The 22,998-nt window shown below is 40.8% G+C and overlaps 3 protein-coding genes across 6 annotated transcripts; 1 reads left to right on the top strand and 2 right to left on the bottom strand.

Moving 5' to 3' along the window:
• Positions 1 to 58: 58 nt before the first annotated feature.
• LOC105941196 (sterile alpha motif domain-containing protein 9-like) lies at positions 59 to 6,956 on the top strand. 3 transcript variants are annotated; one of them, XM_024799142.2, is made up of 10 exons: positions 59 to 125; positions 353 to 3,138; positions 3,439 to 3,482; positions 3,596 to 3,660; positions 3,806 to 4,020; positions 4,103 to 4,359; positions 4,871 to 4,999; positions 5,088 to 5,244; positions 5,337 to 5,371; positions 6,489 to 6,956. In XM_024799142.2, exons 2-9 carry the CDS (start codon positions 378 to 380, stop codon positions 5,345 to 5,347), a joined length of 3,639 nt encoding a protein of 1,212 aa, XP_024654910.2. In that variant the 5' UTR covers positions 59 to 125; positions 353 to 377; the 3' UTR covers positions 5,348 to 5,371; positions 6,489 to 6,956. The 3 variants fall into 3 exon arrangements, with proteins under 3 accessions (XP_024654910.2, XP_023008948.3, XP_024654909.2); XM_023153180.3 differs by lacking the exon at positions 5,337 to 5,371 and having other exon boundaries at positions 3,442 to 3,482; XM_024799141.2 differs by lacking the exon at positions 5,337 to 5,371.
• A 256-nt stretch (positions 6,957 to 7,212) lies between these two features.
• Positions 7,213 to 10,525, bottom strand: mrpl48 (mitochondrial ribosomal protein L48). Its single transcript, XM_004563516.3, has 8 exons — positions 10,365 to 10,525; positions 9,972 to 10,030; positions 9,703 to 9,734; positions 9,528 to 9,613; positions 9,167 to 9,336; positions 8,470 to 8,572; positions 8,254 to 8,343; positions 7,213 to 7,347 (listed from the first exon to the last, which is right to left on the bottom strand). Exons 1-8 carry the CDS (start codon positions 10,383 to 10,385, stop codon positions 7,270 to 7,272), a joined length of 639 nt encoding a protein of 212 aa, XP_004563573.1. The 5' UTR covers positions 10,386 to 10,525; the 3' UTR covers positions 7,213 to 7,269.
• A 1,522-nt stretch (positions 10,526 to 12,047) lies between these two features.
• Positions 12,048 to 21,057, bottom strand: zgc:92594 (E3 ubiquitin/ISG15 ligase TRIM25). 2 transcript variants are annotated; one of them, XM_004563517.2, is made up of 8 exons: positions 20,706 to 21,057; positions 18,940 to 19,788; positions 18,642 to 18,750; positions 17,909 to 18,004; positions 14,660 to 14,893; positions 14,336 to 14,358; positions 13,444 to 13,592; positions 12,048 to 13,301 (listed from the first exon to the last, which is right to left on the bottom strand). In XM_004563517.2, the coding sequence occupies exons 2-8, from the start codon at positions 19,581 to 19,583 to the stop codon at positions 13,021 to 13,023; spliced, it is 1,536 nt and encodes a 511-aa protein (XP_004563574.2). In that variant the 5' UTR covers positions 19,584 to 19,788; positions 20,706 to 21,057; the 3' UTR covers positions 12,048 to 13,020. The 2 variants fall into 2 exon arrangements, with proteins under 2 accessions (XP_004563574.2, XP_023008952.2); XM_023153184.2 differs by having other exon boundaries at positions 18,940 to 19,785.
• Between the last annotated feature and the right edge of the window lie 1,941 nt (positions 21,058 to 22,998).

Raw genomic sequence — 22,998 nt, 5'->3', positions numbered from 1 at the left:
GATTATCCCAACCTGCTTTGGGTGTGACGACTACCTTCCGGGTTACATGACACATTCACGGTCCCAGTGCTTGAACACACACATAATAGCAGGTCTTTAGAGCTGTCCGTGTAATTTGGGAGAAGGTAAGAAAAATCTCTTAAGATCTGCAAATGACAAATGGAAGTTTTAATTGAAGTTAGTGTCTGGTTCTTTACATGGAGAAGGCTATATTTATTTTATGTGATTGACCAGCAATGAAATGGCTATTTAAATGTATCACATTCCATAAAGTGAATGTAGGGCTAAATTAAAAATAGTTTAAGCTAAGACATAAGATGGACTCATGTTTGTTTTGTTTAACATTCATTAGGGTGAAGTAAAGTGAAAGTGTGAAGATGGCAAACAGACCAGCCCTGTCCACTGCTGAAGGTGGAGAAGCAGATGCAAGGAGTAAAATCAGTGATTCCTTCTCATTTTTGGATGTCCTCCATGCCAATCAGTTTGAAGAAGAGTTTGTTGAAACTCAACACGCTGAGCAAGTGGAGGAAAACTTTTACAGAGGGGCCCCACCGAACTGGTTAAACTTCTATATCAGTGAACAAGCAGTGTCAGATGGCAATGCAACTCCTTTTATCAAACGAGATGGATATGAAACCCTTAAAGAACAAATTCACCTGAGAAGAAAAGGCCCTGGGACATCAACAATTAAACTGTTTCATCAACAAGGATGTGGGGGAACCACACTGGCTATGCAGGTGCTGTGGGACTTGAGGAAAACCTTCAGATGTGCTGTTTTGACAGGCTCAACATTAGATATCACAAAAGTTGCGCAAGATGTGGTCAGCCTTTTTACAGCAGGTAGCCATGGCCACCAGAAAACGGTACTGTTGTTACTAAATGATGAGTTCATATTGGACATCCTCCAGGACAGGATTATGGAAGAGATTGCTGAACAGGATATAGAAATTGATTTGCCTGTGGTAATTTTACTGAACTGTGTGAGAAGCAGTGACGGGATTATCCACCAAAAGGCGTGTTCTTATGAACTGAGACAAAAGTTCAAGAGGAAAATGAGAAAATCTATTATTCTCAAAAAATCTCTCTCAGACAGAGAGCAAGCAGACTTTGATATGAAAAAAGAGGAGCTTGGCAGAAGATTTGGTGATCGATGCAAGCAGTTTCATGGTTTTAACATTCTGCAGTCTAATTTCTCTCAAGCCTACATCAGGAACGCATGTGCTACATTAGAACATATCAAAAGAACAAATAAGCCACTGAAGATGCAGCTTGCTGCCTTCCTGTGTCTGCTGAACGCCTACGTACCAGGTTCATATCTCCTGGAGTCTCAGTGCCTGGACTTCCTCAGACATGAAGATGAAGATGACTTTTCACTGGAGGATCAAATGCAGCCTTTCAGTCATCTGATCGTCACCTTCCAACAAGACGGAAGAGCTGAAAAAAAGGTTTGCATGGCTCACAATATGATAGCTCAGTGTTGTACTGAACTGTTGGGTGATGCAGGTGTGACCAGAAGTGACACAACAAGACACTTCTTGAACAGTTTTTGCAAAAGTTATGTTCCTCCATGTTTGCTTGGGTTTGTCAAAGACATGCTAACCAAAAGAGAAATTAAAATAATAGAGGACCCAACTGGTGTCATTAATGAGAAGAAAGAAAAGTTTTCCAGACTGATTCAAGATATTACAAAGACAGAAGATGATGACAAAAAGAAAGGCAAAAGTCAGAGTCTGTCAGTTTTGAAGGTGGCCTCAAAAAAATTTGATGACAACCCACTTTTTCCACAAACTCTTGCTCGTTTTTATTATATAGAAATAGAAGACTACAATGAGGCAGAAATTTGGGCAAAAAAAGCAAAGCAGAGAGCACCTTGGAGTTCATATGTTGCAGATACACTAGGCCAAGTCCATAAGATCCACCTGAAGAACTTAAAACTTTCTGCCAAGCCAAGAGAAATTTTACAGCTGGCCCAAAAAGGCATTGAAGCTTTTGAAGATGAGGAACGACTTGCTGAGAATGAACACATGAAAGGCAAACAAGGAGATGGCAATAAAAAAGTCTTGCGTGCTTTAAACACCAGAGGGCTGTTTGGTTATCTGGAAGTTTGCACCCTGTTGTATGACCATCTTATCAGACATGATGAACTTTGGAAGCAAGTTCTCACAAAGACTGTGTCTCTGGGCTCTGTCCTGAAATCCCTCGGAGATGAGAAACTTTTCAGGTTTAAGGAGCTAATAAACAGCCTCAGAGATTTGGTTGAGAAAAGATCTGAATTTTTTGACACTTTTTTAACTTATTCATATTCTGTTGTAAAGAAAGAAGATCCAACCTACATTTCCAGAAAGACAATAGAATGCTACAAAAAGTATGTTGGAGACGCAGAACCAAATGATCAACTCCAGAAAGCCTTCCACAAACTTAAACAAAAACTGGCTGTCACTTCTCCGGGAGTACTTTCATGTCTTGAAAGATGCACTAGATCAGACACCAAGGACATTGCTGTATGGTGGAGAGAAATCTGCCAACACAAACATTCTGCTACTCATGCCTTACTCAACTACGTTCTGGCCAATATCATGCTGATAAATCTGAAAGAACCTCCCTCCAGCTCCGACTACCAAAGCAGCTTTAGAGAGAAAATGCCATTGGCTCCTGAGATGCAACCCGAGTTTCACATGTTAGCTCTGCTGTTGTGTTGGCCTACAGATGGTGAAGACAAATTGACCTTTGACCTCCCTCATTTAATTCAAAATATTCTGCAATCCTATGAACAAGAATATAAGTCACTCTTTCAGTCAAGGTACCTTCGACCCATATTTTTTCTTGGACCGGGTCAGGGTCTGAACAGACTTCTTCACAGACACAACCTTGAAATCTTGTGGACCCAAGATGCACTGGAAGACCCAAAAACAAACTGGAGGAACGACGATATTTTCAGAAATCCAACAGTCAAAGACAAACTTCTCAGGGTTAAAGGGGTGGTGAGAAATTACAGGCTGTATGCAACATTTGGCGGCACAGAGATCAAGTTGGATGTTAACCAAAAAGACAGCCTCTGGAACTCAGGCCATGTGTTCTTTTATCTTGGATTTACAATCAGTGGTCCTGTTGCTTACAACGTTCACAGAAGAACTGAGGGTAAGAAAATGAAACTATTAAAATCCTTTCCCTCAACAAATTAAATGCTTTCCTCTTTGAGTATTACATTTTTTCATGTTATAATGACAATAGTTGTTTTAATACAGCTAGGTTGATAATTTTACATGACCAAATGGTGTTTCCTCCATTTTTCTGCTTTAAAGATGCTAAGATTAAAAAGCATGTTTTTTATGTACTTATATCATATAGAAATCTCGCACAAGTTAAAATAACGTTAAAATTGTGCTAGAATTATTGGATTTTGTTAGCTAGCTCTTTAAACATTAACTTTGCTTTAAGAAGAACCTTCTGAGAGACTTCTGAAAGCTTTTGGCAATGAAATGGTAAGTCTCTGTTTCTGTGGATTTTTTTCTACTCATTTATTGCATCTTACAATAATTGTAAAGATTTTACAATTTCAATGACCATGACAATGTAAAAATATCTTGTACAACAGGACTCCAGTCCGTGGACGAAGCTGAAACCTGAAGTCCAGATAATGGACAAGGTTCATACTTACAGGTGAAGGTTATCACTAATTACAAGACACACAATGAAGTGGTTTGGGTTTAAAGTACCACTTTGTACTATTTGCAGTTTTGCTGTTTCTGTTCGTGCATGTGAACAGAGCATAACAGAGCATTTTGTCTTGTCTATTCAAATCCAGCCTGCAGTCTGAAAGTGGCAAATATGAATGCAGCGAGTCTGCCTTGCAGTGGGTTTGTAAGGAAACCGTCAGCTTCAGATACCAGTTTAGCTCATGGGAGCGATTCATGAGGAAACCTGTATGCATGGACTACATACCAGCAGGACCCCTAATGGACATCAAAGTCACAGATGGGAAGCTAGAGGAAGTCTGTCTGCCGCACTGGATCTGTACAGGTGAGCAGTCGTAAAACGCATATGATTGTTTTATTACAGTAATAAAGATATTTATGCACACATGACTGTTTGTGCTTTGCAGGTGAAGTTGCAGCGATGTCAGACATATTTCGAGTTCTGCATGTGGACAGCAGTGGAGGTTATTTGGAGCAAGTGTCTGAAATGACATCATCCCATGTGAAGTTAAACAAGCCGGAGTTCTCTCTAAGAGGAGCCATGATCCTAAAGAAACTGGGCCTATATCTAAAAGTTTTTGCTGATGTCTTGATATACATGCAAATCACATCTGGCCTCACTCTGCACGTTTACCTGGTCCCACATGATCCTCTAATACAACAGGTAATACAATGCCACGTACTGGAGCAACAATATAAAGTAGAAGTGAGGAAAAATATCATCAAGGTGATATATAATAACACAGAGAAATAAAATGCTCTCATTGATAAATACAAAAACACAGTGACACTACAAGGCAGCAAATTAATAGAGTTTGGTCTCTAAATGTTTTGACAACCCAACTGACAACATTACTGACTTTCAGGCAGAGAAAACTGCATTAAAAGTTAAGAACTTACAGCCATCTTTATGCTAATGTAATTTAATCATTCTTTCAAAAGCTGTTTTTTGAACAGCTTTGAGCTTTTTTTAAACTTTGTAGTTGTTACTTGTGTTTTCTTAGCATTTTCCCTTTTCAGTTACATGGATTGCAGTAGTGCAAATCAATGTTCTCATCTTGATATAAACACAAACACATATGTTCTTTAAAGACATGAATAGATGTGAACACGATTCCCAAAGATTTCCAACCATTACTTGTATGTGAAGAATGGTCCATTTTTCCATGTTTCAGGAAGTGGAGAAGAAGGAGAAATCTGACGGATTCAGAAAAATCCGAAAGGCAAGTCCTGTTGACCCTGTACAGCTGGAGAGTTATTTCTACCTCTCAACAGACTGGGACACAGCAGAAATCTGCCCTGAGGTTTGGACTAAGCTGCACTTCTGTTCATTGCACCATAACATAGAAACAGCAAAAATCCTCAAGTTTCCATAAAACGTTTTCTCTGCAGAAACAGCAGTTCATGTTGGAGTGGAGCGACACTAATTTCTTTGAGGTGGTCATTGGAAATGAAAAAAGGGACTTCGGAAAATTGAAACTGAAACTTGAAGTTGAGCGCAGGGGAGGAAAGGAAAAGGACACCGTGTGGACGTGCACTATCGGAACAGGTTAGTGCTTTATGCATATTTGCCCTAACGCAGCTCATCTAAAATATTTAGACCAGGCCAGTATTTGACCAGCTTGACCCCTTTTATTCCAGATGACTATTAAGCACAAGTATTCACCAAGAACAGGGTAAGAGGTTCGCTTTAATCCATGATTATTTTATAAAGTAAATTCCTTTTTCAAATCTTGTGTTTTGCTTATCAAGACATAATTTAAAAAGAAAACTGGGTTCTGAAACAACCTAAAAACAAACCTGAGAGAAACAAAAAGCAGTCTTTCTTTTTCACCCATTTGCTGTAAAGTTCTCGCTGTGGTCTGGATCACTGTCTCTTTGCACGATTTCCAGTTTGATCCCGTCGCTATAAAACAAAGCCCAAACCATCACCCTTCCACCGCCGTGCTCGACAGTTGGTTTGAGGTGTTTGTGCTGATATGCTGTTTGGTTTTCTCCAAAGGTAGTGCTGTGTATTTTATTCAAACATGCCTACTTAGGTCTCACCTATCCAAAATATATTGCTTTTTTTTTTTTCACATGCAGCATTGCTGCTGTTCTTTTTAGATAGAAGATATTTACCCTCTTTCCAAAAAAGCCCGTTCAAAACTTGTTCATCTTTTTCTAATTGTACTCTTATTAACTTTAACATGCTGAGGCCTGCAGAGTCTCAGATGTAGCTCTTGGGTTTCTTGCAGTTTCTCTGAGCAGGGCATGGTCTGATACTGGGATGAATTTACTGGGATAGTGACTCCTGTGTTGACTGGAAGCTATCTTGAATGTTTTCTGTTTGCGAATGATCTTTCTTCCCAGACTGAAGAACATCAGCAATTTCTTTTTAAAAACTATTATTGCTTTCCTATTTGGAATTGTGTTAACACACACCTGAATGCTCCAGACTAGGAAACTACTGAACGACTGCTTTTGTAGAGATGCTGATTATCAATAATCAAGTGCATTTCTGTATCAGCACCTGGCTGTTACTTGCACAGGGAGCAGTGTGCTTAGTTATTTAGCATTTTGGCTTAATTTTCACTAAATAATGACGTCATGTTGCTGTTCATCTACAGTTTCAGTAATTTTACAGTCTTGTAAAGACCAGGAGATTTTCATTAGGTGCTGATATGTAAAACCTTATAACTGAAAACAGCTTCTTTTTTCAGAACTATATATTTATGAAAAACTATATTGTAGAGCATTACAACTTACTGTGTTTTATTATGTTTTACATTTGCTTTTTATTTTTCTGGACAGCATTTCATGGATCGCCATTCAACGGCTCTGATGGACAGTGAACGAGGCAGCAGCCGTTCTAGACAAACTCCAGGAAAAAGATCTGATCTCCAATGAGAAATTTGATGCTGTGAGAAATTTAAATGAGAGATTATTCAAAGATGAGCTCTATGAAGTCCAAGGGATAAAGTCTCTGAGGTTTCTCATCTATGAGCTTGAGTGAGCTCAATGTATTGTTTAGAGAATGTTAAAATATGAACCACATTTTAAGTTTTTTTTTTTTTATTTAACTCAACCAAATATATATTTTTCTCTTGTTTAAAAAAACCTTTCTTTATTTTTTTTTAAATTGTTTATCTTGTTTTTATCTGTGTAATTTAATTTCTTTAACGTTTTTCTACAACATGGGATACAGATGTTAATGTTTACTCAGAATACAGGCAAATAAAATATTCTGAACTTTTATATTTAAATTAAAAAATACCTGATTGCTACAATTCTAACTTTTAGTCACAGAAATTTAAAATACTACATTTTGTGTCCAAAGGTTAAAAAATTACAGTGACATGATGTGTATTAAAGTGAACAAAGTTTATAATGAAGCAGAAGAACCAGAAAAATAAATATGAAAATATTTTAAGATGGAAAAATGAGCGTGGTTTTATTTCCCAAAGGTCACAAAATGAGACTAATGTGCACAGTTTTTTTCCATTTCAGATAATCCATTTATACAGGATGCTACTGAGGAATGATGGGTAATAAATTAGATCAAACTGATACTTGTACATAATGAGGTGGAAAGTTATTGGTTCATCTGAGCGATGAGCCCCTCCAGCTCTGGACGCGCCTTGAACCGTGCTTGGAAATCAGCTTCGGTGTGCTGAGAGGTTCAGAGGGAGAGAAGTGGATTAGTTTTAAAAATTATGATATGACCAAAAACTACGCATGCATATTGCCTTTAAGAGTATGGCTACGTTCACACTGCAGGTCTTAATGCTCAATTCCGATTTTTTGATCAAATCCGATTTTTTTGTCTGCTCGTTCACACTACAAATAAAATGCGACAGCAAACGCGCTCTAGTGTGAACGCTCAAAGCGGCCCGCATGCGCAAAAGAAGCTGTCACACACAACGAGCTCTGTTTAGACCCAGAGCAACAGTATTGTTTGACTGATGGCCCTTAATATGCAGACTTCGGACTTCGTTTCCCAATTTTTGCTTTAAGTTATTTTGTTATTTACATAATAATGTAAATAACCTAATAATGATCCTTATTGCTGTTTAAGAGAGGAGCGGTGCTTCAAATGATAGCTGCAGATTTCTGTCAGAATCTGCAGATTACAGTACAAATAAAATGTTCACATTGTCTTCCCAACAGTTTCACTAACATCTACACTGGATGGCCAGGAAGCGTTCGCGATGTCTTCTCGGGCGCTTCTCTGGCGCTGATAATTGGCTTCAGTCTTGTGTCGGTGACGTAAAAGGTGGATTTAATGCGACTTGACCGTTCAAACAGCAGTCGCTTTCTAAAACATCGGATATGTATCGGATTCAGTACCACATACGAAAGTGACCCAGATCGGATTTGAAAATATCGGATTTGCGCCGTTCACACTGTCATAGCATGATCGGATATGGGTCGCATAGGGTCAAAAAAATCGGATTTGATGCGCTTTCGCCTGCAGTGTGAACGTAGCCTAAGATGGAGTCTGGTTGGTTATAGTGAGCATTTCTAATGTTCTCCAACAGTTATGGACTAAAAGATGAACATGCAACAGCTTACTCACCTCCGTCACAGAGAGCTGAACTCCCTCTGGTTGATTCTTTAAGAGGACGTCCATGAAGACGGGACACAGCGCGGCGTTCAGCGTGCTCAGCTGGACAAAAAGTAATAACACCGTTAACAGTTAGGTCTTTAAAACCTGTCAGTACACCTGCAGCACCTGCAGTTTGAGCTGAAAGCACAAACAAAACCCCAAAAAACACAACAAGCCAGGTCTTACCTGAACGACTCGGTGGTGAGTCTTGAGGACAGCATCGACATACGTCTTGGTGCCTTGCTCCTGCATCAGCATGACCTCTGTGCTCTTTCTTGGTAAAGCATAGCTGTACGTGGGAAGCATTAAAGAGCATTAAAGCTTAAGTCTACTACAAAGAAAAACAAAACAACTCACTGTAATATATTTGGCAGATGCAGAGGAACTCTGCTGCCATCTAGTGACCAAAGTCTGATATATCAAGGTTTAAAACTTGATCATCTACCATCCTTACTGTTGCTTTGATAGTTTAACTGTGTCAGTCCCTTCATGTGAAACGCATATCTAAATAATTTTTATTCCATCCTTTACAGGGAAAAACAACTTCTACAAACCTGCAGTTCATCCTAACTATGTTTCTATCTGCTGAGTGAATTGTTAATTACCCACACATAAGAGAGAAGACGGGGGACCTTTGATACCCGGTCTACCAATAAAATAAACCAAATCATATTTAATGTTGTTCGTATATGGAAAAGAATAAAAACAGTTTAACTTCAAACATCTAATCTTAATGAACAGGGGGCAGTTATAGCAGAAAATGGAAATGTTCCTATTGAACTTGACATGGTTTGCATCTCAGCTCCTTAAGTGACTCAGTTAAATGTTACCTGCTGACCTGCAGTGATCAGAAACCTCAGACCTGCCATCCAAACATCCTCACCTGTCAGCTACTTTGATGCCAAGCCGGTTGCAGAAGTTATGGATGTACTGGGAGTAATGTTCCACGACAGTCATGTCATATCCTGACACGTTCACATTCAGAGTGCCGTACGCTGTATCTGTCGCAGACATGATCCGTTTCATCTGGTGCTTGTCCTTCTTTTTCCTCGGCTAAAAGCAACAAAACAGCAAAGGGCCAGACAGTGTCTTCAGTTAACTCTATCCTGCAAACAATTTAAAATTCACTCTGGGAACCACAAGTAAGCCAGCAGTCTGACACTGAAGAGTTCTGTGAGGACACTCTGGTGGTATGAGGTCTTTAAGATGAAATGGGCGTGATTATTCTCCACTTGGAGTCTTACCGCTTGCTTAGGTAACAGATATTTCCACCTCCCAATGCCGTGGGTTGGCATGCCCTTGTACTGTCGTTCATTTACAGAGTGTGTGCCTAAGAAGAGAACAAACAACACTTTAAATATTCTGCAGCACCACGAGCAGTTTGCATTGAGTTTGCATACACAGGACACAAATACTTACACCAAACAGGATGCTGGATGGACGGTGCAGCCCTTTAAAGATTACAGAACACAGATTAATCATAAATAGTATCAGAAAGGGAGAAATCATCTCACCGCGATGTGTTTAGAAACATAAAACAAATTCTACGGTCTAACAATTGAGACTTGTTGTAAATGTCTGTGCTTCAATCTGTTTTAAAAACTGATAAATTTAACTTAAATGCTTAATTAAATTAAACATATAATGTCTACAACTGGGACAACCGAAAAAGCAAGGCAAAGACTTACCGGCAAGGTGTCAGCGCTTTATTCAGCAGGAGCGCCTGCTGTGCGACAGACGCCTGCACCTGGAGACAACATCACCTGTCAAATCCACTATTTATCACACTCATTTAAATTTAACAGTGTATCCCGGCAATTATGAAGCACAGCAGTATTTGGATATCCTCCTTCAGTATAACCATAAACCCCCATTGCGGTCTTCCTCTTTTCCTCCTTGCCTGGCAGCTCCATCTACAACATCCTCTGTTTTTCCAGTTACCTCTCCAGGAGCCAGAAAAGACAACAACGACACAAACACGGGGCTGGCTGACAGGAAGATAACTTAGCTCCAGCACAGCTGTGACCTCTGTGAAGTCAGCAAACCTGTAGCAGAGAAAAAACAAATAAGCGGGACGTCACCTTCCGGAAGACAGGATTCATCACTGCGCCTCTCTCTGTCGATATTTAATGTCAGATATGCTCAGACGAAACTCCTCACAGAACTGCATCTGCTTAGGATGAATAACATGCAATAACACACGCACTGGTGCAGACGCCGGAAGTCCGTGCTGTTTTTTGCCCGTCGGTTAAACACGGGAGTACAACCGTTCCGGGTGTCGTGGCAAAACGTGATTACAGATGTTTCTGTGTGTTCTGTTTTTTTAATGCCTAATATAGTTCCTTATATTGGTAAATAACCTGTAGACAACATGATTTACAAAGCGGCTATATGTAGAATAAAGAATTGGCCTGTTTTAAAAGTATAAACTAAGACCACTGCACTACTTTCAAGCACTTCAACTCGTACTCGTCTTGATGTTGTTTTTTTATATTCTATATATTCTTCTTGATATTTATTCAGCTGTCTTAATTGCTTGTTTGTCCAAAACGTTTATTTTCTTTGAAGATATAATGATACAATAAATGTTTTATTTTAGTGGATATTTTGTTGACTCCATAAGGGATTTTCACATTCTTCCCATTCTGGACATCTTGCCCCTCTTTTACACCCTCATGATGTAAAGTTTTCTAGATCTGGCACTGCTGCTCTGTCCTCTGCATTAAAATGCACTCCCTTGGGGCAGTTAAAATGTATTTGTATTTGTAGAACTGTGATTCATGCTAATACAATCCATGCTTCCCTCTTGGCTCCACCTCTCGTGAAGAAGAGACTTTTGATGTCAGTGACACTTTCACCCAGATAAATATGGATATGCAAAAGTCACTTTGTGACAGGAATTTTCTTTCTGGCTCAGAATGAGCTTGACATGTTATAGGCCAATAATACACAACAGTTTAAATACTAGAGCAGGTGGTTGCTTCTCCTCTACAGTGTAGTGAAATATATTGGCGCCCCATGACTTGCGTGGTTGAACAGGCTACTCCTGTACTGAAAGCTGTCTCTAAACTATCCCACTTAAAGGCCTAAACTAAGATTTTATTATTATTAGTCTGCAGTGATGGACCGATGAGGTCAGGCTGGGGTGTCTGTGGACTATGTTTGCATATGATGTTGCGACGTGTAGTGAGAGCAGGTGGAAGAGAGAGAGCAATGGAGACTGAATTTAAATACCTATGGCCAACCAAAGCAACAGACAGTTAACAAAGAGGTGAACAAGACAGTGCAGGCAGGGAAGAGTGGGTGGAGAAGAGTATCTGAGTGAAAGAATAGCAGCTAGACTGAAAGGGAAGGTTTACAAGATGTTAGATGTGCGGTTTGGAGATGGCGACTGAGCTGGAGATGCTAAGATTTTCACTGGGAGTGACCAGAAAGGACAAGAATAGTAATGTGGATTTTGGAGGGACAGCTAAAGATGTTTAAGGTGGTGCTGCCAGGCAAAAAGGAAGAGCACAGATGAGGTTCATGGATTTAATGGAGGAGTACAAACAGAAGGTTGGTGTGACAGAAAAGGAGGATGCTAGGGATATGTGACATTTGTTTTATTTTCTTTCTTGCCCATTTTCCTGTGTTTAAAGTCTTCAGCCTGTTAGCTTTAAATGTCCTAATCAAACTGCAGTAATGCGTTTCCTGTACACAAAGCAAAAATATAAACTCTTACGTCACATTTCTCCAGCAACATAAACAACACCGTGACAACCGTGCACATTCACCAGGCTTTTTATTATTATTTTTAATTTTTACAATTCCTGAAGTTTGGCCCCTCAAATAATTTTATCAAAATGGAAATCAGCTGTCGACATTCATAGGTTTCAGGTGTACCACAGCATTAACAGTAGTAAAGTGCGAAAGTACACATCACCTAAAACTGGTATTTTAAGAAGAATGTATGAACTGTGCATAGGAACAATTATTTTTGTTTTTACATGTTTGTAAATGCATTAACTGCTTTTAAAGCACAAAAAGCAAAACGTCATTCTGCAGTAAACTTCTGTTAGCACATTTCTTTAAACATCATGCCAAGCAGACAAACATCTCCTAAAGTATGCATGCACACACACTCTCACTCACAACCTTTTCTCTTTGGCTTACAATGCTGAAACAATCACAAGCTCATACACAGGTTCTGTTCCAGCAGATTTCTCAGAGCCTTCAGCAGAAGTTCTGATCGAAGGGCTTTCTTTGGAGCTATTGTTGTATCAAACGTTTTGCAGAAAGTTCTTCAATCAAGCTAGAGCAAATCTAGCTAACAAGGTGAAAGAGTAAATTCTCACTTTCTAAAAAATCTTTTTGGCAAAGTGCTCGAAAATCTGGTGTCACAGACGTGCAAAGGTTTCCCAAACTGAGCCGTTATACATTCACATTCATGTACAGCGAATGATTCTAAAGGAAAGCACCTGAATTAGGTTTGCCAGTGTGCGACACATGTTTAGGGTGAGAGTCACTTCAGCACATTCTCAGCCCTTGATTTGTTTCAAGTCCAGCTGAACTGGAGGCTTTCACTGCCCAGCATGTGTCTGAATGCTGTGTGACGGTTAGAGGCAAATTGTGGGGCTTCTTGAGTCTTAATCTTCACATTCTGCGAACATGAAGACGAGCGATTTGTCATGTGACTGTGCACTCGTCCACAGTCGAGGATCGACTTCAAAGTGCTTCATTAGGTGGAAAATAATGCTATTAAACTCCTCTTTCTTCGTCATCCTCTTCCTCATCCCCATCCTCTTCCTCTTCAAAATCCTCCTCCTCCTCCTCCTCCTCCTCCGGGCTGTAATCATCATCATCATGCGGTCCCACTCCATCTTCCTCCTCATCGTCTTCCTCCTCCTCCCCCTCGCTTCTCATTTCCTCTTCGCTGCTGTCATCTAGGTCGTCTTCATCTTCATCGTCCTCCTCCTCGTCCTCCTCCGGAGCCTCTTCCTCATTCTCGTCCTGCTCCTCCTCAGGATCAGAAATGTAGCCTGATGGAGAAAATGAAACAGAAGTTTGAGCAGAGCTGAAACAGCACAAATCGTTACGCTGCCAGATGTTTTCGGGTTAGAGGCTTGTGAAGCCGTTTCAGACACAGTGACGAGTGTCAGCAAATGACTGAATATTTCTTACACAGGGAATTGATAGCATCGCTAATGTGAGGCCGGAGCTCCTCTTCCAGAAATTTTCTCATTTCCTCTTCCATCGTCATTCCCACACCCTCCGTCTCCATGTCGACATACTCTGGGTAAAACATGTTTTTCCTTAGCTGCCTGCGGTAACTAAAGTGCACAAAGACAAAAGAAGTGACAGTTTGCTTCCTTCATCCATGTATACACGTCTTAAATCGCTAATTGTTTGCAACCATGCTGACACATAACTAAGCACTTCGGTCAGTCTATAATAATCAGTTTAAGTAAAACTACAATATGTACTGGTAAAAACTCCTTAAATATCATGCTTCTAATGGTTTTTCGTGACATACACACACAGCAGCCACTTTGTTAGGTACACCTGTTGAATTGCTGAATGAAAATATCTAATTAGCCAATCACATGGCAGCAACATACATGTCACAAAGGTTGAATCATCTCAATCTGGTTTCTTGAACATGACAGTGAGTTCACTGTCCTCCAACAATCTCCACAGTCAGCAGATCTCAATCTAATAGAGCAACGTTGGGACGTGGTGGAACCGGAGATTCACATCATGCATGTAAAGCCGGCAAATCTGCAGCCACTGTGTGATACAGTCATGTCAACATGGACCAAAATCTCTCAAACATTTCAAGCAACCTGTTCAAGTCGCTCTGTAGTTAAGAACCTGGCACCAATGAGATGTATTCAAAAAAAGTGGCTGCTGAGTGTTTATTTTTTCCTCCCCACAAAAAAATAAGCTAACAGATAATTTCAGCTGTGAGAAATATTAGGATGTTTAAACTTTATTTTGTCTGTATGATGTGAGACTAAAGCAAAGATGAACTGAGAAATTAAAAAAAAAAAAAAAAAAAAAAAAAAAAACTTACTATTTTCCTTTTGTCCTGTATGCCTGAAAAAAACAAAACAGACATCAACACAAATAAATCAATTATTAAAACAAATCTATGCGTATCTCCACACACAGATTGTACTTTGGTGGGCAGCCCTGGAATATAAACCATCACATTTACATCATCCTAGCAGGATAGTCTGAGAGTTTGATGACAGCATTCTGTTGGTATTTTTACAGCTTTTAACTTCAGCAGGATAAACTTTCTTTCGGATCAGTTCAATAATGTCACAAGAAAATGTTCCGTGCTTTAAGAGTAAAATCGCGGCCGCAGTTTGACAGTGACGCGTTAGAGTCTCACCTCGATGAAGCGGAAAGGGTCGCTCTCGAGCATGAGACCTTCGATGCCGCAGCGGACTTCCTGTAAGCGCGCCTGGTCCTTGGTGATCTTGATGATGTTCATCTGAATGGTCGGGCTGTTGATGTCACAGTGAGCGCGTGCACAGTCTCGCAATCTGCCGATGAAGCTCTGCACTTTGGTCTTCATCTCGTCTCCCAGTCGGGTCAAGCACAGCTCGGTGTCGTCCATAAACTTCTAACGAGGGAAGCGACGGAAAGAAGAAAAAGTCAATCAGCTGGACGATGGTGCAAAAGTGCAAGAATTTAATTTACTCAACATGAATAAGTGATGTGTAAACGGTCTAGTGCTTTACACATTCACCTAACCTAACCAGATGAGACAGTCCCCTTTGGGGTTGCGTCGGGAAGGTATGGAAGCTCATTTCTGCCACAGATTTTTTTTTCCCAGGATCTGTAAATCCAAATTTTGTGTTACAATGTTAAAATTTCAAATTAATAACTCAAAAGTTTTATTTAGGCATCTTGAAATTTAGAGTTACTCAAGCTTGAGTCAGAGCATTGCCTAACTTTGTTTTTTTGAAGCAGAAACAAGTGCCCATAGCAAAGGCATCCTGGGTACTAAAAATAAATCAATCAGCAAGCCTAAGTGATTAAGGGAGCAGAAGAAAAGAAACAAAAACCCCTCCTTATTATACTCCTTACCATATTAAGCTTATTTATAATTATAATTTTTATATTTTTTTAAACCCATTCAAGTTCTCAACTTTAGCCATATTACTTCTTTTTTAGGATTCAAATTTTGTGTTAGTAAATTGTTAAACAGTGGTGGTGCTGAGCTGTGCGCTTTGCCTGACTGCTGATGGGAAAGGTGGAGCTGGTTGATTCAGAGCGCAGTATCAGGTGAGGCAAGAGGCACACCTGTAGCAGAAGGGGAAGTCATACAAGGAGGACGTACACAGTGAGAAGGACTTTTAAAAAGCGCGTGCCCTGAGCGCCCTGTTTACAAAGCTGAACAAGCTGTTCTATGCAGAGGAGAACTGACAGTGGCTGAGCCTCTTGCCACAGTACTGTACAGTTGTGGTTATACAGTCATCATGGGCATGAATGTTGAAAAAGTCTCCAGATTGCTCTCCATGGTGCTGAAAAGGTTCCCCTCCCCAATCACTGCATGGAATATACAAAACACTAAAACAAATGAAACTGCAAACTTCAAACTTCAAAGTGGTTTTCATGAACATCCTGTGAGCTGTAACGGTTTCTTCTGTTTAGAGGTCTCTGGCTCCATTTAACTCTAAAGTAACGTGCAGCAGAGCTTCGTAGAACATGATGACCCAGCACCTCTACAGGCGTCAATCTGCACCTTCAGAGGCCTGGGTGGACTTTATCTAGTTTTGGGATGACTGAGGCCTTACATTCATAAAACTTTGGTGTGGTTTAGACTAGAGATGGCACGATACCACTTTTTTTTTTTTATGTCCGATACCGATATCATAAATTTGGATATCTGCAGATACCGATATGAAGCCGATAGTGTTTTTTAATCAATAGAACTGGGGTTTTTTTGGGTTTTTTTTATATCTTGCTGCATTTTGTATAAGTTCATACTGAAGTTTAAAACAAAAACACTAAAGCTATTGTGTTATACCTGTATGCAAAAAATACACTGCACCCAAATTATTTCATAGTTGAGCAAAAACTGATCAATCTAATAAACTTAAACCTGCTCCATCCTCCCTATTCTGGTATTTTACAGAGTACTTAGCGGAAATATTAAGCAACCTAACTAATAGGGTTCTAAAACTCCCAGCAAAACAAACAAAACAAAAAAAGGGAACCACCCTCCACCTCATGAGGCTTAATTGACGTAATCAACTTTAATTTGATGCAGGGTGGGAAAGGGGAAAAAAAAAAAAAAAAAAAAAAAAAAAAAAAAAAAATGCACAGAAATCAATTATTTTTCCACAATTAAATAGATTAAACATTTTTCTTTAACAGATGGTACCTTTCCAAAGGAAAAAAGTACTATAGCTTACTAGGGTATATTAGACTTAACAGTTACTATATACAGTAATGGACTTCTATACATTTTACATCAGATTAAAACTTTGGGTGTAAGATTCAAATAATTATTTATTAAAAGCTCGACATTTAAAATGACAATAAGAAAGAAAAGTATGTCTTTGTGCCCCCTTTTCCCTGTTCATACCCTATCGGCCCCCCTGGCTAAACTTTGCTAGATCCGCCCCTGCACAGTTACCAGCCGTCAGCTACGTAGAAAAAGATCCTGGTGTAGAAAGTAATATTAAATAAATTCTAACAACAGCTTATCAAGCTTAAACGTGCTGCTGTTGTTCAGCCGCTGGTTTCCTCTTTCTGGCGCGAAGTGGGCGAAAAACAAACAAGAGACGGGAGTCACGACAGAAAAGCCGATCAGCTGATCACTGATCAGTTTCATGATTGAAGTAGCAGCAGGAGAGGGAGGGGGAGAGAAGAGGCAGTCGCTCCATATATCAGTTGTTAAGCTTAACGCGGGAATGCTTTACAAACATTAAGAGATGGACTTACACACTTGCTTTACTTCTCTCGGGGATAACTTCCTCGGAGATGAAATGCCGGTTTGGTAGCGAGGCTCCAAAAACACACAGCCGCTCTATCACATGACGCATACTGCTCCGACGTGCTACGGTTATGAGCAGAGTTACGCCGTGTTGCAAGTTTTGTGAGGTGCTTTTTTGATATTTAATGGATCGGATAACATTTTTTTATTTCTCTCCGATATCTGATCCAGTAATTTAGGTCAGTATCAGACCGATGCCGATACGAATATCGGATCAGTCCATCTCTAGTTTAGGCTAAAGGAAAAGGTGCTGTGTTAGCCTTATCTGAATAAATAAGGAGCTTTGGAAAAACTGTACCTGTGTCCTGATACCACACAGCCCTCACTAATAATTATTCCAGCCACCAGCGCGATCATCCCTGCTTTCCTCAGGAATGAGCTTTACAGAAGTCTCTTAAAGGCTTCATCTAGAACTAGAAGTAGTACTGGCACATGCTTATGCTGAGTCAGTATTTATGTTTAGGTACAGGCCTCCCAGAACTGGGATTGAAAAGACAAAAGTGCAAAATAATAGTAGTTTAAAAAAAAAACAAAAAAAAAAAAAAAAAAAAAAAAACCCAGGACAAATGGTAACATACTAAAAAAAAAAAATGTATCAGTTATGTTTAGATAGTGAAATGTGAGGCCTCTTACTTTACTGTGCCGCTCCTTCTCCTTCTGCTCCTGGAATTTTTTCTCAGCCATGCTGTACTTCCTTTCTATCCTGTACAGCTGCTTGTCCAGCACCCCCTGGCAAACAAGAGCAGCCGAGTAAGTTTAAAGCGAATGAAGGCACAAAACGGCTTCACGTTTAACATGAAGGGACTCCAAGATTGAGTGTAAAATAAGAAGTGCGTCCTGTCAATATGTTGTTGTTGCTGTTGGTGGTGTGTGAGACTGGGAGCTGCAAAGCTACAGCCAAGCAGTGTTGAAACAGCTGAGGGCATAAAGTATACGCTGGACAGCGCTAAAATGTGGACGGGTCTGCTGTGGTTCTTTCATTCAGCTTAAACAATTAAATAAATTCTCAGCTGCCACTCATAGGACATTTTGTCTTTTTCCGACCATTCCTACAAATCCTACAGACAGTTCTGTGGGAAAATCTCAGTTTCTGAAATACTCAGACAAGACCATGCGATGCCAACAACCATTCAAAATCACTTAAGTACCCTCTTCCTCATTCTGATGCTCAATTAGAATTTCAGCATTTCTACTTACCTAAATGAGTTAATGCCTGATTATGTTCACATTAACAAGCATTTGAACAGATGTATCTAATAGAGTGGCCAGTGCGTGTATATTCAGTGTTTAGCCATTAAAAAAAACAAAACCTCTTTATCATCATAACATTACAGACTGGAGAAACTAATTTTGGTAAAGAGTGTACCTTTAAATCCTTCATTGTATTTTTCAGAGTCTTGATCGTGTGTCCTGAGTGTCCTCCCTCTATGGTACAGGCGTTGCACACACATATCTTGTCATCAATGCAGTAATATCTGGAGTAAGAATAACAGGGCTCAGATAAAAATGAACACTAAAAGCTGATCAACAGAGCAAATCAGTAAAGCCTGGGGGGGGGGGGGGGGGGGGGGGCGACATCCTCACTAGTAAATAAATAAATGTTTTACAGGCACTCAGCAACTCTTCATGAAAAAGTCAAAAGGCCATCTCCTCCTCCTCCCTACCTGTAGATCTCATCATGATCACGGCACTTCCTCTTCCAGAAGTCATTCATCGGCTCGGTGAGAGGATGCATGCGGAATGCCGGCAGTTCCAGATGTGGCTTTAAATGCTCTTGGCACATCGACACCTCGCATTTCAAGCAGGTCTTTACTGCAAACATCGAAGCGGCAGCAGCAGGAGCTGCTGCTCCCTCGCTATCACCCCCTTGTTGAGAAACAGAAGCAGCAGAAGAGCAGTCCACAGCAGCACTGGCAGCCGGTGCCTCGGCAGAGCCTGAAGGGCAGTAGTCACATGGCACAGCGATCCCATTCCTGCAAGGTTGTAGCACGAGAGAGGACGACGGCAGATCCCTTGATTTTAAAGCTGTGGGAGGCATGGCGCGAACCCTGCGCCTGTGACGGTAGTCATCGGCGATATTGGCAAGTTTAAAGTTTTTCTGAAATTTGGTGCTACACTGGTGGCTGTTACGGCATTCTGGACAGCGGAAGTGACTCCGCTCTGCCTGCCGCTTCAGGCGATCGAGGCAAGTCTTGCAGAAGTTGTGCCCGCAAGGAAGCAAGTGAGGGTCCCGGTACAAGTCCAAGCACACCGGACAGGTGAGCTCATCCTGAAGGACACTGGACTGCGGTGACTCAGCCGAGGCCATGTCACTGGATGTGAGGGCAGGGGAAATGAGCCGGAGACAGATGGACGTTTCCCAAAATAGGAAAAAGATGCAATGATGAGGGGGGGACAGACGTGGAAACAGAGGGTGAGGTGGTCGGGATAGGAGAGAGTAAAAGGAAAAGAAACAGGAGGAAAAAAAGGACTCCACGCGTTTCCTAAAGTGTGGTTTAATTTTCTGCAGGCTGCTGAAAACAGAAGAAACAAGTTTAAGTTTATTGCTAATGAATGTCTTCAAATTGAATTCTGTCAAATTAATAGCTTAAAAACACAAAAATAAACATACAAGGCCTAGAGAAAAACAGTTTACTTGTTATGCTTTTCATAACAAATAAACCAGGCAAATGCAGTTTTTTGCAGCTGGTTTGCATAATTTCAATGTGCTGCCAGTCATTTACAGTCAGAAAAAAAGAAATCACGAGTATTAATTATTCTTTGAGACTCAAATGTCAAAATGTGCTAACTTTTCCTTTTCTCGTGATGGCAAACTTGAGCAGATCTGGCTTTCACTGATAAAACAACAACAACAACAACAACAACAACAACGCCAAAACAAACAGAAAGTTGAGCACTTCCACGGAGAGCAGGTGTTATAAACACTTGCAACGTTCTTAAATATTTATGTTATTGTTTTAAGTACGCTTGAGAGTGTCACGTGATCATTTTCGCTTCCTCCTAATTGTACATGCTGCATAATAAAGCCTGGAATTGAAAGTAAAACTTCCTGCTTGTCGAGACCACAGGGCAAAGTCACTTGTCCCGTCTTCCTCTGTTTATTGAACACGTTTAACAAAATCAGTCTGCTGTTTACATGACACACAAAAAAAAGTGCAGTTCCCAGTGGTCAGCACTGGTTTCCAGTGTCGCACCCGTCACACACACAGGCCTGGAAAGCTGCCATGAAAGCGTCCAGCCCTTGATTAAAACAGAGGGCCTTTAATGTGTCACGGATTTAAAAACCTGCGATCGCCTCTGTCCGTTAAAGTGTTAAACCGACAATTAGCTAACTTGGCTACACTAATCTCCCGCTCCCCGTCGAGATGCCGGGGAATAGGTTAAAAAACAAAACAAAAAACGGCACAAACAGACATTAAAGTCCCCTTACCTCGACAGAGTATCCAAGGTAGCTTTGTGAAGAGATGAAACGGTGATTTTTGCGGTTTGACAGCCTGTCAGTCGTGGCCGTGGTGCACCTGCCGTGGCTAACGTATTAACATTACCGCCCGTTAGCGCTGCCGCTTTCCCCCCCTTGTTCCCTCTGTGTCCGCACAGTCCAGGTTAGTCCGCGGGGAAATATTCCAGACAGCCGGCATTTAGATTCCCATCTGGAGTTTTCTGGATGTGACACAAAAGGACGAGTTGACACAAACCTGTGCGGAAGACAAACGGACAGCTGGCGGACTGAGACCGAGCAGGTTGATGCGGGGAAAATGCTGCCTTCACTGTGCCTGGGAAATCTGTATTTTATACGTACTGCGCGATTTGTTTGTGATTGCGCCGCTCGGGATCGCTGTTACATAGTGTGGGCTGTTGCAGAATGGTTGTTGAACCCTGTTATGAGTCATTCTATAATTAGAGGACAATTTAGGGTTCATGATCTTCTCTCATGTCTTTAAGAAAGACGATTAGCAAAATCATTTCAAAGATGTGGGACTGTCATGGCTGAGGCCGTGAAGACAGAAGGACTCAGAAGCGAAACTTACACAGACGCAAAAGTGAACGTGAAAACAAGCCTTTATTCTCTAAACATGGAATGCAACAACAATTAAACAATGAAAGCTGCAAGCAGTGTTGAGAGGGCGTGTTAAGCTACTCCCAACCAGGGGGGGATCTAGAGAAATTTTCTTAGAGTGGCATGAGGGTGGCAAAATCCAGGACACTATGCAATATATTCAGTTTTAGCATTTATATTCAGTGTTGACTGTAACTACGCTCAAACTGTTAATGCTATCTTATTTTAATAAACAACATTGTCATATGCAAAACAGGGGTGGCACTTGGGGTGGCAAAGGATCATTTTAGGGTGGCACTTGCCACTCCATGCCACTCTTCTAGATCTGCCCCTGCTCCCAACACCTACACCCAGCAAGTCCGATCTGGTGTCACACTGATAGATTTTATTTCTCTTCCCACTGGGTGGGACTCTAACCATTGATTACAAATATCAATCTTTCCAAACGTGTCACGCCTTTTGACGAAAGGTGGCTTGGGTCATCCACCTCTATGCTATACCAGAAGTGTAAAACATGACATTTTCTGTTCCCACTAGTTGGCACTGTTGCTGATGTTAAATATAGCAGTTAAATATGTTCAGCAAGGGAGCCTTATCACATGTGAGAAGTTTGGTCCAGCTTGAAGAATGTAAAATGGTAAATGGCCTGTATTTGTATGGCGCTTTACTAGTCCCTAAGGACCCCAAAGCGCTTTACACAACCAGTCATCCACCCATTCACACACTGGTGATGGCAAGCTACACCCTGGGGCGCACTGACAGAGGCGAGGCTGCCAGACACTGGCATCACCAGGTCCTCTGACCACCACCAGTAGGCAACGGGTGACATGTCTTGCCCAAGGACACAACGACTGAGACCAAGCCGGGGCTCGAACCGGCAACCTTCTGATTACCAGGTGAACACCCAACTCTTGAGCCACGATCAACGTAGGAATGATGCATGTAGGAAAGGAGAGCAAATAAGATTTTCATGGTGAATGATTGAAATTTGCTGTGGCGCCATGTCCACACCCTATGACAAAAACTCAGCGGTGTAGTTGACACTGACCAAATATGAAGGTGATCTGATCAAATCCCTAGGAGGAGTTCGCACAAGTTTAGGGCCTGGAAATGGCAAAATTAGCACCAAAATGTCACTTTCAATTCAAAACGGTGGACTTCCTGTTGGGTTTGCATCAATCGGTCTACTGACTTTTGTTTGTCTCGCCATGTTACACATGTTTACCAAATCTAATCTATGTGACTCAAACTATGTGTTTGTAGGACTTCATTAAACAATACATAGGTGGTGTTCTAGAGCAAATTTGCACCGCCCATATGTGAACCATTAAAATATGTAATTTTTCACCAGACCTGATACGTGTACAAAATTTAATGAGTTCAACATGTTAAAGGCCATTAATTTCACTGAAAAATAATAAACGGAACCAATAGGGCCTTTGCACTTCAGTGCTTGGGCCCTAATTAATTTTGAACTACGGGTTTACTAGATCTGTTGAATGATATCAATTTGACCTGTTAAATATTCTGTTTTGTTCAAATGAATATACTAACGTTATTACAATAAATAAATCACAGAAATCAGTCGATTCTGATCATTGTGAGGACCTTTCAGTGGATGAACTTTATTAATTTTAGTGATTTGCCGTGCAGTCCATTCTTCTCC

The sequence above is a fragment of the Maylandia zebra genome, linkage group LG3, assembly GCF_041146795.1.
Source record: "Maylandia zebra isolate NMK-2024a linkage group LG3, Mzebra_GT3a, whole genome shotgun sequence".
NCBI lineage: Eukaryota > Metazoa > Chordata > Actinopteri > Cichliformes > Cichlidae > Maylandia > Maylandia zebra.
This window is presented reverse-complemented; position numbering and strand designations above follow the sequence as displayed.

What these genes read in the sequence shown, in the direction of transcription:
- LOC105941196 (XM_024799141.2), top strand. Translation starts at nt 378, where the DNA reads ATGGCAAACAGACCAGCCCTGTCCACTGCTGAAGGTGGAGAAGCAGAT. An exon ending in CGTTCACAGAAGAACTGAGG is followed by an intron (nt 3,139 to 3,438) that starts GTAAGAAAATGA and finishes CTTTGCTTTAAG; the next exon opens with AAGAACCTTCTGAGAGACTT. An exon ending in CAGCAGAAATCTGCCCTGAG is followed by an intron (nt 5,000 to 5,087) that starts GTTTGGACTAAG and finishes TTTTCTCTGCAG; the next exon opens with AAACAGCAGTTCATGTTGGA.
- mrpl48 (XM_004563516.3), bottom strand. Translation starts at nt 10,385, where the DNA reads ATGAATCCTGTCTTCCGGAAG. An exon ending in TGAATCCTGTCTTCCGGAAG is followed by an intron (nt 10,031 to 10,364) that starts GTGACGTCCCGC and finishes TGTTGTCTCCAG; the next exon opens with GTGCAGGCGTCTGTCGCACA. An exon ending in ATCTGTTACCTAAGCAAGCG is followed by an intron (nt 9,337 to 9,527) that starts GTAAGACTCCAA and finishes TGTTGCTTTTAG; the next exon opens with CCGAGGAAAAAGAAGGACAA.
- zgc:92594 (XM_004563517.2), bottom strand. Translation starts at nt 19,583, where the DNA reads ATGGCCTCGGCTGAGTCACCGCAGTCCAGTGTCCTTCAGGATGAGCTC. An exon ending in ATACAATGAAGGATTTAAAG is followed by an intron (nt 18,005 to 18,641) that starts GTACACTCTTTA and finishes CTTGTTTGCCAG; the next exon opens with GGGGTGCTGGACAAGCAGCT. An exon ending in CGATGCTATCAATTCCCTGT is followed by an intron (nt 13,302 to 13,443) that starts GTAAGAAATATT and finishes TTTCTCCATCAG; the next exon opens with GCTACATTTCTGATCCTGAG.